The sequence below is a fragment of the Neoarius graeffei genome, chromosome 1 (assembly GCF_027579695.1).
Source record: "Neoarius graeffei isolate fNeoGra1 chromosome 1, fNeoGra1.pri, whole genome shotgun sequence".
NCBI classification, from domain to species: domain Eukaryota; kingdom Metazoa; phylum Chordata; class Actinopteri; order Siluriformes; family Ariidae; genus Neoarius; species Neoarius graeffei.
In genome coordinates this window covers 64,612,014-64,626,290 of record NC_083569.1, presented here as the reverse complement: position 1 = coordinate 64,626,290, position 14,277 = coordinate 64,612,014, and the positions used below count along the sequence as shown (strand labels likewise).

At 41.8% G+C, this 14,277-nt stretch overlaps 1 protein-coding gene across 4 annotated transcripts in view; it reads right to left on the bottom strand.

The window, feature by feature from the left end:
• rbpjb (recombination signal binding protein for immunoglobulin kappa J region b) overlaps positions 1 to 14,277 on the bottom strand; it is a 153,598-nt gene that overhangs the window by 34,527 nt on the left and 104,794 nt on the right. For all 4 annotated transcript variants that reach the window (XM_060915767.1, XM_060915669.1, XM_060915713.1 and 1 more), the window contains 5 exons: positions 12,585 to 12,680; positions 8,026 to 8,191; positions 6,400 to 6,574; positions 3,055 to 3,192; positions 2,082 to 2,194 (listed from right to left, as the gene is read on the bottom strand). In XM_060915767.1, the coding sequence (XP_060771750.1) occupies positions 2,082 to 2,194; positions 3,055 to 3,192; positions 6,400 to 6,574; positions 8,026 to 8,191; positions 12,585 to 12,673 (681 nt within the window). In that variant the 5' untranslated portion in view covers positions 12,674 to 12,680. The remainder of the gene's footprint in view (positions 1 to 2,081; positions 2,195 to 3,054; positions 3,193 to 6,399; positions 6,575 to 8,025; positions 8,192 to 12,584; positions 12,681 to 14,277) is intronic.

The window sequence follows — 14,277 nt, the reverse complement described above, 5'->3', positions numbered from 1 at the left end:
TCAGCATCTGACATGTCATCCTCACAGTTTCCCCCCCAACACACACACACACATACATACTATACATCTCATTGTTCATTAACACACTGAACTCAGGGACCGCACATCTCACTTTACCTCGCTCATTTGCACTATTCCGCACTACCTCATCTTAACAGCTGCTAGTTTGTTTATACTGCTTATTTCATGTTTCATGTTTACCTGCTATACCTCAAGTGCCCTTGACTGTTTGGTTATTTGAACCAATTTGTGTGTGTGTGTGTGTGTGTGTGTGTGTGTGTGTGTATATATATATGAGTGTTTAGTCTACGTCTAGTTCATATCTAGAGTGTTTATACTGTTTATATTGTCTGAGTGTTTAGTCTGTGTGTAGTTCTTATCTAGTGTTTATACTGTTTATATTGTCTGAGTGTTTAGTCTGTGTGTAGTTCTTACTGTATCTAGTGTTTACACTGTTTATATTGTCTATACTGTTTGTTTATACTGTTTATAATGTTTATCTGAGTGTTTAGTCTATGTCTAGTTCCTATCTAGAGTGTTTATACTGGTTATATTGTCTGAGTGTTTAGTCTGTGTGTAGTTCTTATCTAGTGTTTACACTGTTTATATTGTCTATACTGTTTGTTTATACTGTTTATAATGTTTATCTGAGTGTTTAGTCTATGTCTAGTTCCTATCTAGAGTGTTTATACTGGTTATATTGTCTGAGTGTTTAGTCTGTGTGTAGTTCTTATCTAGTGTTTACACTGTTTATATTGTCTATACTGTTTGTTTATACTGTTTATAATGTTTGTCTGAGTGTTTAGTCTATGTCTAGTTCCTATCTAGAGTGTTTATACTGGTTATATTGTCTGAGTGTTTAGTCTGTGTGTAGTTCTTATCTAGTGTTTACACTGTTTATATTGTCTATACTGTTTGTTTATACTGTTTATAATGTTTGTCTGAGTGTTTAGTCTATGTCTAGTTCCTATCTAGAGTGTTTATACTGGTTATATTGTCTGTTTGAGTGTTTAGTCTGTGTGTAGTTCTTATCTAGTGTTTATACTGTTTATATTGTCTGAGTGTTTAGTCTGTGTGTAGTTCTTATCTAGTGTTTACACTGTTTATATTGTTTGAGTGTTTAGTCTATGTCTTGTTTTATCTAGTGTTTATACTGTTTATTTATACTGTTTATATTGTTTGAGTGTTTAGTCTATGTCTAGTTCATATCTAGAGTGTTTATACTGGTTATACTGTCTGAGTGTTTAGTCTGTGTGTAGTTCTTATCTAGTGTTTATACTGTTTATATTGTCTGAGTGTTTAGTTTATGTCTTGTTTTATCTAGTGTTTATACTGTTTATTTATACTGTTTATATTGTTTGAGTGTTTAGTCTATGTCTAGTTCATATCTAGAGTGTTTATACTGTTTATATTGTCTGTTTGAGTGTTTAGTCTGTGTGTAGTTCTTATCTAGTGTTTACACTTTATATAGTCTGAGTGTTTAGTCTATGTCTTGTTTTATCTAGTGTTTATACTGTTTATTTATACTGTTTATATTGTTTGTTTGAGTGTTTAGTCTATGTCTAGTTCCTATCTAGTGTGTTTTTATACTGTTTATATTGTTGTTTGGTTTTTTCAATTATTCTATTTTTATTTATTGCATTGCCTGTTTGCACCGTGGGTCAGAGAGGACTGAAATTTCATCTGTGCTGTATGTCGAGCATGTATAGCATATTTGACAATAAAGTTGACTTGACTTGACTTTTGAATTCAGAGCTCGAAAAATTTCACCTGGTTAAACTTGGTGTGAAAAGAAAATAACCCTTCGTGGAAACTAAATGTGTGGTGTGTTTTTTTTTTTTTACATCCTGTGTCCTTTCTCCCTTTGTGAACCGCCTTTTCCGCATTGTTGGATTTTATTAGCGTTCAGTCTCACTAATATTTCATCTGAAAAAGCAGATAAGTATAGTTTTCTTGTGACTAAAAATTACAGAAATGCTACAGCTAAGCCATAAGTGTTGGCACCCCTGCATTATCAGCTGACAGAGAAATTTTCCAGTCTCAACATTTATTACAAATGACAGACAGACAGACAGACATACCAGTCGTGGCAGGGCCATTCCTGTGACAGAGCAGACAAGTTTGACAGTTTGGCCATAGTGAATGTAACCGTCACGCACAGTGAATTCCTCTCCCTCAGATTCCTCATCATGCACTGCACACACACACAAAGAGCAGGCAATCAGTTTATGCATTGCTGAGAAGTTTGCTTCTTTTTTGTTTCTTTATGATGAAGACGTTTATGACTGTGCGTGTGTGTGTGTGTGTGTGTGTGAGACTGCATCTGTCTGTACGATGAAGTTCTGTTTGTGTGTTTGAAAAAGGCTGCATAAAGAGTCCATGTCTTCACTTGACCTTTTATATACATTGCTTTAGTCTCAGCAATTAGAGGCATAAAGTGCTGCTCAATAGAACAGCCACATTTTCTCCAGAGCTGGTTAGTAACCGCGGACGTGTAATCAAGATGGTGTCATCAAGTACTTGTAATCGCAGTGAGATTTGTGAAAATGTGCAGAATTATTCTTAATTATAGCCTTTTAAGCAGTCTGAGCTCGTCACTGTAACTGAGATCAGTTTTCGGCAGGAGATTTAATCATCTCAGCAAAACATTAATAGTAAATGACAATTGTTACAAAAATACAAATCCAGACAGGATTTAGGACGCTTAACTTAGACAAATCGGATGGGTCACATTTCTTTCAAAGGGAGCCATGTGTAACTATAAAAGTTTGCTTTTTGCAGCTTAAATAACGAGTGCACTGTCACGTTTCATATTTCATTCAGTTTCAATGTAATACTGTAAACCTTTCTGGTAATAAAAGAAGCCATGCAGCATTTAGTCCACTTTGTTTCTGTACTTTTATTAAAACGCTGTAAGGAGCATCCTACACCGAGGAATATGAAGCTAAATACACTGGTCACGGGTAGTTCAAAAGTAATCTGATCATATTACATTGTGTATGTGTGTGTGTGTGTGTGTTTGTATCTCAGAGAGGGAGTGAGAGAGAGACTTACAGAGGTGAATATAGAAGGCTCCCCACTGTTGTGAGCTGGCATGAAAGTTCCCGCCCTCCACGTGGAGGTAGCGTGTACTGACTGTCTGAGAACGTAGTCTGTTAAACAGTGCCACTTTTGTTCCAGACGCTATACACACTATAAACACCCAGAGAGAGGGGGAGAGAGAGAGAGAGAGAGAGAGAGAGAGAGAGAGAGAGAGAGAGAGAGAGAGAGAGAAGCAAGGAAGTCATAAAAGGTTAGCTTGGCCTTTCTAGACTTCATCAAATATTTAGAGTGTTTAAGAGCCAGAGAGTCAACTATAAAATGGACTAGACAACACAACACACTGCTTAGGGTTTGATGTTAGGATCGTGTTAAGTGTGCAGCCATTCTAATCTATGAAACAGTAGTGCAACTAGATAGAACTCGACGCCAACGGCCTCGATGGGGATGCCTCCGCCTGGTAGACTACACGCCTTATTAAGTTGTGATTTGGGGATGGACATTTGACCTCACCAGGGCCGTGCAAAGACCTTTGGAGGGGCAGGGGCTCAACATTCAAAAAAGGGCACTTGGAACAAATTTTTCACACAAGTTAACTTTATTCAAAACTAAATTTCAATTGCAACTGAACATTCTGTGTGTCTTGATAGAATACGTTGTGGACGTCGTCATTCAGCCTTAAGTTTTCGAAGCTGCTAGAATATGTTATTAACACCGTCGTTCAAACTAAAGTTTCCGAATCTGCCACGTTAATGAAATGGATGGAGCAAACGGTTTAAATATAGCCTAGGCGGTTTCATTAAATGATAAACAACCCTACGCATTTACTGTTGTGTTCTAAGCTGCACAATATTGCATGTTCAGATAAGAAATGAAAGGAGACGTTCAGTGTGACCTTCCCATGCCGTTCCTCGCACTGTCTCCCACTGTCAACCGCCTGCATGCGCTTTCTGCACGGAGGCTCACTGAATGCATGACGTCACGGATTGATGCCCGCATTTACATAGAAAAATGTTATTTTATAAATCTATAATTTCATATATTATTGTCAAATTGTAGAGAATATTGATGTTGGAGCTAACTTCTCATCTCATCTCATTATCTCTAGCCGCTTTATCCTGTTCTACAGGGTCGCAGGCAAGCTGGAGCCTATCCCAGTTGACTACGGGCGAAAGGCGGGGTACACCCTGGACAAGTCGCCAGGTCATCACAGGGCTGACACATAGACACAGACAACCATTCACACTCACATTCACACCTACGCTCAATTTAGAGTCACCAGTTAACCTAACCTGCATGTCTTTGGACTGTGGGGGAAACCGGAGCACCCGGAGGAAATCCACGCGGACACGGGGAGAACATGCAAACTCCGCACAGAAAGGCCCTCGCTGGCCCCGGGGCTCGAACCCAGGACCTTCTTGCTGTGAGGCGACAGCGCTAACCACTACACCACCGTGCCGCCGGAGCTAACTTATCTTTTACAAATATTAAAAAAAAAAAAAAACAGTCCCTATGAAAAGGGCACTTTGGACAGCAAACAGAAAAGGGGCAGGGGCTAGAGCACCTGTAACACCGGTTCATTGCACATGGGTGGACCTCACAGTAATCTTGACCTGGTGAAATTACTTGTATTAGCCTTGGAGATATTGTGTTCACAAGGTTTTCGGATAGACAGTTGACCTCACAGTGACCTTGGCCTTAGACCTTTTGATCTCAAAATCTAATCAGTTCATGTTTGTCCCCAAATGCACAAATGGTGAAAGTCTGGCGAAATTCCTTTCATTAGCCTTTGAGATATCGCGTTCACAAGGTTTCGGGACGGACGGACGGACGCACGGACAGACGGACAACCCGAAAACATAATGCCTCCTGCACCTTACGGTGGCGGAGGCATAAAAATGTTGGCTCTGGCTCCCCCCAGTGGAGAAGGATGACCATCTTAATCTAAACAAGTCTACAGCTCTCTGGCTCTCAAACTGTGGGCTGAAGTTGTGTGTGTTTTTTCCCCTTCTTTATCTGATCGAGATAAGTGTATTTTGAAGATGAATGAAAGAAAATGTCTGCAAAAGATGTTTTCTTTCATTTATCTTCAAAACACACTTTATCTTGATCTGAGATTGCAGTGGGTTGGAGGAACGCTGGATGAGAGGCGTAAATACACCCGACATGGGCCAGTCCATCTTGGGGCACCATTTCCACACATTCACACCTAGAGGCAATTCGGAGTGGTTAATCCACTAACTGGCCTGTTTTTAGGAGGAAACCAAAGAACCCAGTGGAAACCCACACCTACAGTACACAGGGAGAACGGTTACAGTATCCTGAGCCAGGGTTGCAGTCGAGTCACTAAACCTCGAGTCCGAGTCCAGTCTCGAGTCCCCAGTGTTCAAGTCCAAGTCATTTAAAAAAACAAAAAATCGAGTCGAGTCCAAGACTCCAACCGCACCATTTGACGGTGGTCGTTTCAGCGCCATTAACATTAGTTCACTCCTGAATGTGATGTATGAACAGGTGAATGCGCTTCTCTTTATCAGGGAGTGCAAAGTATTCTGTCAGAGACGGTTGGGAGACGGATGTAAGTGCAGAAGGTGTGTTTATTAATACAAGTGAAGACAGGTAAACAATCCAGAACGGCAGGCAAAATCGTAAAACAGTGAAACGGGCAATAGGTCGAGCAAGGCACAAACGGGCTATCGTAGACTCGGCAGAATCAAAGACGAGAAACAGGAAATCAGGGATCAGGAAACCAAAGAAGGAAATAAGGCTCGGTAACATGTCAGCAATGCAACTCAATACTTCGCAAAATAAGTGTGTTTTCGCAGTTTTTATATAGGTGCGCTGATCGTGCCTTAATCCAATTATCTATCTGATGCATGCACCAAGGCGCGCGGGTGTGACACTCTTACACGAAATTAGTACAAAATTAACGTAAATATAAATATCTTCTGCCAAATCATTATGGCATGTTACAAAAAAAAATAAAGAAAAAATCCGAGTCCTCGTCTCCAATTTCCGAGTCCTAATGCAGTTAACGTACGAGTCCGAGTCGTCAGTGCTCAAGTCCGAGTCGAGTCACGAGTCCTTAAAATGAGGGCACGAGTCAGACTCGAGTACTACAAACCTGTCCTGAGCTCAGGATCAAACCCAGGACCCTGAGACTGTAAAGTGGCAAAAGCAACTCAAAGCATCACCATATCACACTGCTTTATATTTCATATGCGTTCATTTTTGCTCAGGAAAGACAAACAGGATCGAAACATTTCAAAAGGCACACCTCACACTAAACATTTACATTAAAAAAAAAGGGCAACGAAAGGACAATCAAGCAATGTGTGTGTGTTTAGCAGTTTTTACACTCACAGTCAGCGTTCTTGAGCGACTGCTTCTTTTTGGAAGGCTTCGAGATGACCTTGATGCGCTTGCTGAGGAAGACGCCGATGTTGGCGCTGTTGCCGTAGAGCATGCGCACCGACAACATGAAGTGCTTGCGCTTGTCCGAGTCTGAGATGTACAACGTTTTGGCTGCGCAGTAATTCTGCAGAGGGGGGAAAGGGAGAATGCACAGGGCTAGAGATGGATTAAATATATATTAAAAGAAATAAATAGAACACATTAAGGATGTGTGATAAAGTATCATATTACAACTGCACCGATGCTGCATTTAGTCTTCTGTGACACGTAAACCCCTGGAGTTGGAACATCGGTTATAAAATCTGCTCAGTGACAGCACTTACGCTTTAGAGCTTTTCGGTTAAACTGCAAAAACTTGCCCAAGCCATCAGAAATGTTTTGGCTGAGAGACTGTCGTCAGCCCCAAACCTACTCCACTGCGTTTCACCCCATATGTAAAGTATGCATGACTGCACCACACAAGAACTTTGACACTGTTATCTGCGTTAAGAAATGTCAACCTTAACCCGGAGTCATGTCAGGCATTCAGGAAGTCAATAAAATATTTGTGTATTCTGTAGCAAGCAGTCATGAATTCTTCTTCAGAATGGATTGCCCAAATTAACACAGGTCTGTACAGCTTTCAGTATCTCTCATTCAGTTAAAGTGCATATCATGGGTAAATTCAGGCGCAAGATCAGTGTAATTCTCCTATTTTATATTAAACTTTGGTCAAATATCTGTCACATTTTGTGCATTTTTTTTTACCTTGTGCAATACCAGAAAAATTCAGTTGAAATCGAGCCATTTGAGTTGAATTGGTCCGCCTCTGAAAAAACTTGGCATTCGGGTTTCCCGGCAAACATTGATTTTCGTGACGTCGCGTGCGGGACGCCTCCCTCTGAATCCTACGCCAGCGCTGGTTTGTTTATGAGAAAACGACCTGGTGGTTTTCTGCAAATTTCTTCAACGTTATCGCGTAATTATTAAAATGGTTAACAGATGTATCGTAGGACGGTGTAGCAACACCAATCTTGATGGGATTAGTACTCATCGTTTTCCAAAAGACCGGACAATGAGAGGGAAATGGGAGCGCTTGGTCTACACAGGCTGTGCACTGAAACCGTGCAAAGCTCGCGCAGCCTGCTGGCGCTTCCGCAGGTGACGTCACGAATCTGGCTCCAGACTCCCTTGGGAATTTTCCAGACGCGTTTTGTTATTTTATTTTTTTCTGCTGTAGACAGATGGCCTTGTGCAAAATTACCCTTCTGGATGAGTGTGTAAAGGGACATTCTTTCATATAAAAAAACCACGAAATTGGTCCAGAATATGCACTTTAATTCTAAACTCTTTAAACCAACAGCCCTATATGTCTCTTACTTTAGCAGTTCCTGACTAATGTCTGTGAAGATTCTCAATCATCCAGGTCATAGTAAACTGTGGGTGGTAGAAATGGGCAACTGGACTTGCTTGAAAATTCTTGAAAACGTTTCACCTCGCGTCCAAAAGGCTTCCTCAGTTCTGTCTGACTAATAATTAGTCATTCCTGACTAATACACAGCTTTTCATGTGTGTGTGTGTGTGTTTGTATTGTACCTTCCCCTCCAGGTTGAGTTGCTGCATCTCCTGGTCACTGTTCCCGATGCCGATAAAGGCGCAAGGCTGAGACTCCTGCTCCGAGCAGCCATCTCTCTCCATCTGGTCCCTTTTTTTCTTCCAGCCGCAGCCCATAAGATACACACATGGAGGAGGGCAAAAGAACCTGCACAAATTATGTAGAAACGACTAAATTGATCTCATCACAACTCCTATTAATCCAGGTTTAAAATGCATGCCCACACACAAGGTCATTTTCAAATGTATTTTGTAACCAGCTTCAAGTCTCCAGAAGATGGCAGCACACACAATGATGTGCTTAAAAGTTTATATGATCACATGGGCTGGGAAAAAAAAAAAAAAAAAAAGTGTTTGTACAAAATGATTCATAAAAATAAAAAGCAGCCAGTCTTGGCAGAGCAGGGCTTCTCAAACTTTCTGAAGCTAACGTGAGAAGTGTGATGAAAAATGATACTCATCACACTAGTCTCACGTCATTTTACAATGGACACCCTCACTACGGTACCTGTCCTAGAGGAGCACGAAACACCAGTGGTGTAAAGTGCGTCATCCATCAACAAATTCCACTGGATGGAGTGTAAACACTCGCCGAGTAGTTTATAAGGAACATCTGTACACCCGCTCATTCATGCAGCCGATCATGTTGCAGCAGTGCGATGCATAAAACCGTTCAGGCGCAGGCCAGCAGCTTCAGGTAATGTTCATATCAACCATCAGAACGGGGGAAAAAAAAAAATGTGATCAGTTATTTTGACCGTGGCATGATTATTGGTGACACATGGGCTGGTTCGAGTATTTCTATAACTGCTGATCTCCTGGGATTTTCACACACACACACACACAATAGTTTCTAGGGTTTTCTCAGAATGCTGCAATAAAGAGAAAACATCCAGTGAGTGACAGTTCTATGGATGGAAACGCCTTGTTGATAAGAGAGGTCAACGGAGAACAGCCAGACTGGTTCAAACTAGCAGAAAGGCTACAGTAGTTCAGATGACCACTCTGTGCAATTGTGGTGAGCAGGAAAGGATCTCATAATGCACAACATGTTGAACCTTGAGACGGATGGGCTATAAGAGCAGAAGACCACGCTGGGTTCCACTTCCGTCAAAGAAAGCTGAGGCTGCACTGGGCACTGGCTCACCAAAACCGGACAGCTGAAGACTGGGAAAACGTAGCCTGGTCTGATGGACCCAACCTGCCTTGTGTCAACAGTCCAGGCTGGTGGGGGTGGCGTAATGATGCGGGGAATGTTTTCTTGGCACAACCCGGGCTTGTTAATACCAAATCAAATCATCACTTGATTGCCACAGCCGATTCAAGTATTGTTCCTGACCGTGTGCATCCCTTCACGGCTACAATTTACCAAGCTTTCAGCATGATAATGCACCACGTCACAAAGCAAACATCTCAAAAAAATGGTTTCATGATCACCACACTGAGTTCATTGTTCTTTGGTCACCGGCTCTGAATCCAGTAGAACGCTTTTGGAATGTGACAGAACGGGAAACTCGCCGCATGACAGTCCACCTAAAAAATGTGCAGGAACCGTGTGATGCAATCATCTCAACATGGACCAGAGTCTCAAAGGAATGTTTCCGAAATCTTGCGGAATCCATGCAAAGAAGAATCGGGGTAGGGAGGCTGTACTCAGAATTAGTATAGTGTTGCTAATAAAGTGCTCAGTGAGTGTACAACCCCGATTCCAAAAAAGTTGGGACAAAGTACAAATTGTAAATAAAAACGGAATGCAATAATTTACAAATCTCAAAAACTGATATTGTATTCACAATAGAACACAGACAACATATCAAATGTCAAAAATAAGACATTTTGAAATTTCATGCCAAATATTGGCTCATTTGAAATTTCATGACAGCAACACATCTCAAAAAAGTTGGGACAGGGGCAATAAGAGGCTGGAAAAGTTAAAGGTACAAAAAAGGAACAGCTGGAGGACCAAATTGCAACTCATTAGGTCAATTGGCAATAGGTCATTAACATGACTGGGTATAAAAAGAGCATCTTGGAGTGGCAGCGGCTCTCAGAAGTAAAGATGGGAAGAGGATCACCAATCCCCCTAATTCTGCGCCGACAAATAGCGGAGCAATATCAGAAAGGAGTTCAACAGTGTAAAATTGCAAAGAGTTTGAACATATCATCATCTAGAGTGCATAATATCATCAAAAGATTCAGAGAATCTGGAAGAATCTGTGTGTAAGGGTCAAGGCCGGAAAACCATACTGGGTGCCCGTGATCTTCGGGCCCTTAGACGGCACTGCATCACATACAGGCATGCTTCTGTATTGGAAATCACAAAATGGGCTCAGGAATATTTCCAGAGAACATTATCTGTGAACACAATTCACCGTGCCATCCGCCGTTGCCAGCTAAAACTCTATAGTTCAAAGAAGAAGCCGTATCTAAACATGATCCAGAAGCGCAGACGTCTTCTCTGGGCCAAGGCTCATTTAAAATGGACTGTGGCAAAGTGGAAAACTGTTCTGTGGTCAGACGAATCAAAATTTGAAGTTCTTTATGGAAATCAGGGACGCCGTGTCATTCGGACTAAAGAGGAGAAGGACGACCCAAGTTGTTATCAGCGCTCAGTTCAGAAGCCTGCATCTCTGATGGTGTGGGGTTGCATTAGTGCGTGTGGCATGGGCAGCTTACACATCTGGAAAGACACCATCAATGCTGAAAGGTATATCCAGGTTCTAGAGCAACATATGCTCCCATCCAGACGACGTCTCTTTCAGGGAAGACCTTGCATTTTCCAGCATGACAATGCCAAACCACATACTGCATCAATTACAGCATCATGGCTGCGTAGAAGAAGGGTCCGGGTACTGAACTGGCCAGCCTGCAGTCCAGATCTTTCACCCATAGAAAACATTTGGCGCATCATAAAACGGAAGATACGACAAAAAAGACCTAAGACAGTTGAGCAACTAGAATCCTACATTAGACAAGAATGGGTTAACATTCCTATCCCTAAACTTGAGCAACTTGTCTCCTCAGTCCCCAGACGTTTACAGACTGTTGTAAAGAGAAAAGGGGATGTCTCACAGTGGTAAACATGGCCTTGTCCCAACTTTTTTGAGATGTGTTATGAAATTTAAAATCACCTAATTTTTCTCTTTAAATGATACATTTTCTCAGTTTAAACATTTGATATGTCATCTATGTTCTATTCTGAATAAAATATGGAATTTTGAAACTTCCACATCATCGCATTCCGTTTTTATTGACAATTTGTACTTTGTCCCAACTTTTTTGGAATCGGGGTTGTATATCCATGTAAGGATATAAAATTAAGATAAACAACAGAAAGCTTAAACAACGTGAAGTGGTGTTTTGTGATTAAATTCATGCGAGTGTGAGCTCCGTCACATGACTGAAAGTTGATTGTGTACATACACGCTGCTTTGCACTCAGCACAGTGTTAACACTTTTTTTTTTTTTTAATATCACTTTACTGATGAAAAAGAAGGGGGAAACACTGCTGAGACTGTGTGTAAGTCTAAATAAACCCCCGCACTGTTTTAATCAATATGAAACTGTCCTTATACACAAAAGACAGAAGACACAAACAAATCATCAATGAGTCATAACAATGTCTGGGTTGAAGACAGATGAGAGTATTCGTATCGACTGCAGACTTTTTTTTTTTTGGGTGAAAAAGGCAAAGCACAGTCGTCTGTGTTCCTCCTAAAGGGTGCTGGTGTCTGCTTTCACATCCTGCTAGTGCGTAACACTCAAAACACTCATGATGCTGAGTGTGTAGGTTAAAAACCTGATTGCAAACCGAGAGTTGTATGTTTCAACATCACTCTGCATTTAAAACAGAGAGAAAAAAATCCGGTGAACGCACGCACACACACACTTGACCTTCCCTTATCCATTTCCATGCTTCTTCTGTACACTAACTATTCCTGTCACACAAGGGGTCAAAAGTTTAAATGAAAGTAAAAGTACAATAACTAAAGTTAAGCCAATTCATACACACTTTCAATGAATGTCCTGTGAGTTCTCCAGTCGCAGTCAATCCCTCGGTGTGTAACTAATTTAACGGATAACATTTCACAGCAGGTTTAAGAGTTCGGCCTGTTCTCTCCTTCCCTCAGCTGTTTCTCGGTCTGGCTGAGAATTTTGGATTAACAGTCAGGCACTTCTGGTGTGATCACAAGGGAAACACTTTCCCAGCCAAGAGAAGCGAGCCAAGATCTAACCACGACAGGAACTCCCCAGACACTGACTCTTCTTCGCTACGATCAAGCTGTCCGCACCTTTCTGCCTCCCTGCATTTCCTTTATTTTCTCCTCGCTCCAATTTCTCGTCTCCCCCTCACTTCCAGGTCTCTTCTTTTCTCTTTCTCTGAAATTCACTGTGGACAAAGGAAAACCTCGTTTCCTCCACTGCTTCGTCTGGGAGCTGGGGCGTGAGAGAGGGCAGAAAAAGCAGGACACGAAACATCCTTGCAGAAATTCAGTCACACCTCGTGGGCTGGAGGAGTCGGACTTGTAGGTGTGCGTTACCTTTTTTCATTGCCGTAGGACTTCTGTGCAACTTTAGCATGGAGGATGAGAACGGTTTGGTCTCCTCGCTCTTTCAGATAGTTTCTCATTGCTTCTCTGGAGAGAGAGAGAGAGAGAGAGAGAGAGAGAGAAAAAGAGAGGAGAAAAAAACACACACTGGGGTTTCATAGAACGTATAAACAAGAGACATAAAATGAGCAGATTTTTTTGTTTTTTTCATGAAAACTCAAACTACAACATTAAAACCTGTGCTCCAGGTCAGTGTCTGCTCAACGTTTGCCAACTGATAAAAGGTGAATTCTTTGGAACAAAAGGGGTGTTCACACGGCAACTTTTACTCCGGTGTAGCACCGGGGCTGCCCCGGTAGAGCGTTCACACGGTACAAAGTTATACCGGTGTAGCCCCTGAAAGCTGCTTAAACCGGTGCAAATCTAACCCTGCTCGGGAGGTGGTTTAAGAAATTTACTCCGGAGTAAATGCTAGTTTGCGGGGCAGCACCGATATAAAATGGGCCGTCTGAACGCTACAGGGGTCGACTCGCTACGCGTGAGGAGAGCTGATTACATACAGGCATTGCATAATTTGCATCCTGGTATTTTGCGCTTCCAAAATGGCGAATATCAACAACAACAGAACTGCGTGTCTTCCAGTGTTGCCAGATTGGGCGGTTTTAAATGCATTTTGGCGGATTTGAACATATTTTGGTCTGGAAAACGTCAGCAGTATCTGGCAACACTGGTGTCTTCATCCACGTTGTTTTCCCGGCGCTTGGTGATGCCATGACAACCGGGAAAAGGAAGTACATTTTCACGCATGTGCATATTTCATTTCCGCATTCTTACTATCGTATTAGCCTGGCAAGCCAGACTAAATGTGAATATTTAGTCTGGCCTCGATCCGTAGACATTTCCGACAGGGGTGGGTAGGGACAACCCGCTGTCTTTCAAACTGTCTCTGTGTGTATAGGCCAACGCTCTGACCAATCAGCGCAACAGTGACTGTGACGTAGTCAGAGCGACAGAAAGCAGTGGGGGAGACCTTGAAATAAATAATTTTTCAAAATGCGTATTAATTAATAAACAGGTTCTAGATATTAAGAAGTTTGGAGATAATGACCACAAGTTTGGAGTCTGTACCACATACTTAACATACACTCTTATTTTTTTCAAGTGTTTTTCAAGGGTTTGCTTAAACTGTTTTTGAGAGTTTTTATTTAGTGGTGTTTGGTGAAATAATTTCCCTTAAATTTAAAATAATGGGAAAATAAGAAACAATCAAAAAGTAATGTTTCAAAGCTGTTTATTAATTCTTCGTACTGCACAAACTAGCCCCATCCTTTTGGCTACGAGCGGAGCAGCTGGTAGATCAGACTTTTGCCATAGCCGGTCGGCAAAACAGCGAAAACGTCCTTCTTGAAAAGGAATGAGCGGAGAGCCTCTTCCTGCTCATGTTTCAACGAAAACTCCAAGTCTAATTCTTCTAAAACTGATTCCAAAGCGGAGTCAAACGCGCGCTGTTCACTAGCCGTAGCCATCTTTCCTGCTGTGCTTTCTCCAGCGTCGCGCAGCTTTGTCGTCACTCCTGCAAAAGCCCGCCCAAAGAATCCAAACAAAAACCTTGCGTTGTGATTGGCGGGCACGATTTGATGCCCGGGGTGTTTTTGTTTATATGGTGCAAGGCTAGACCCATTCG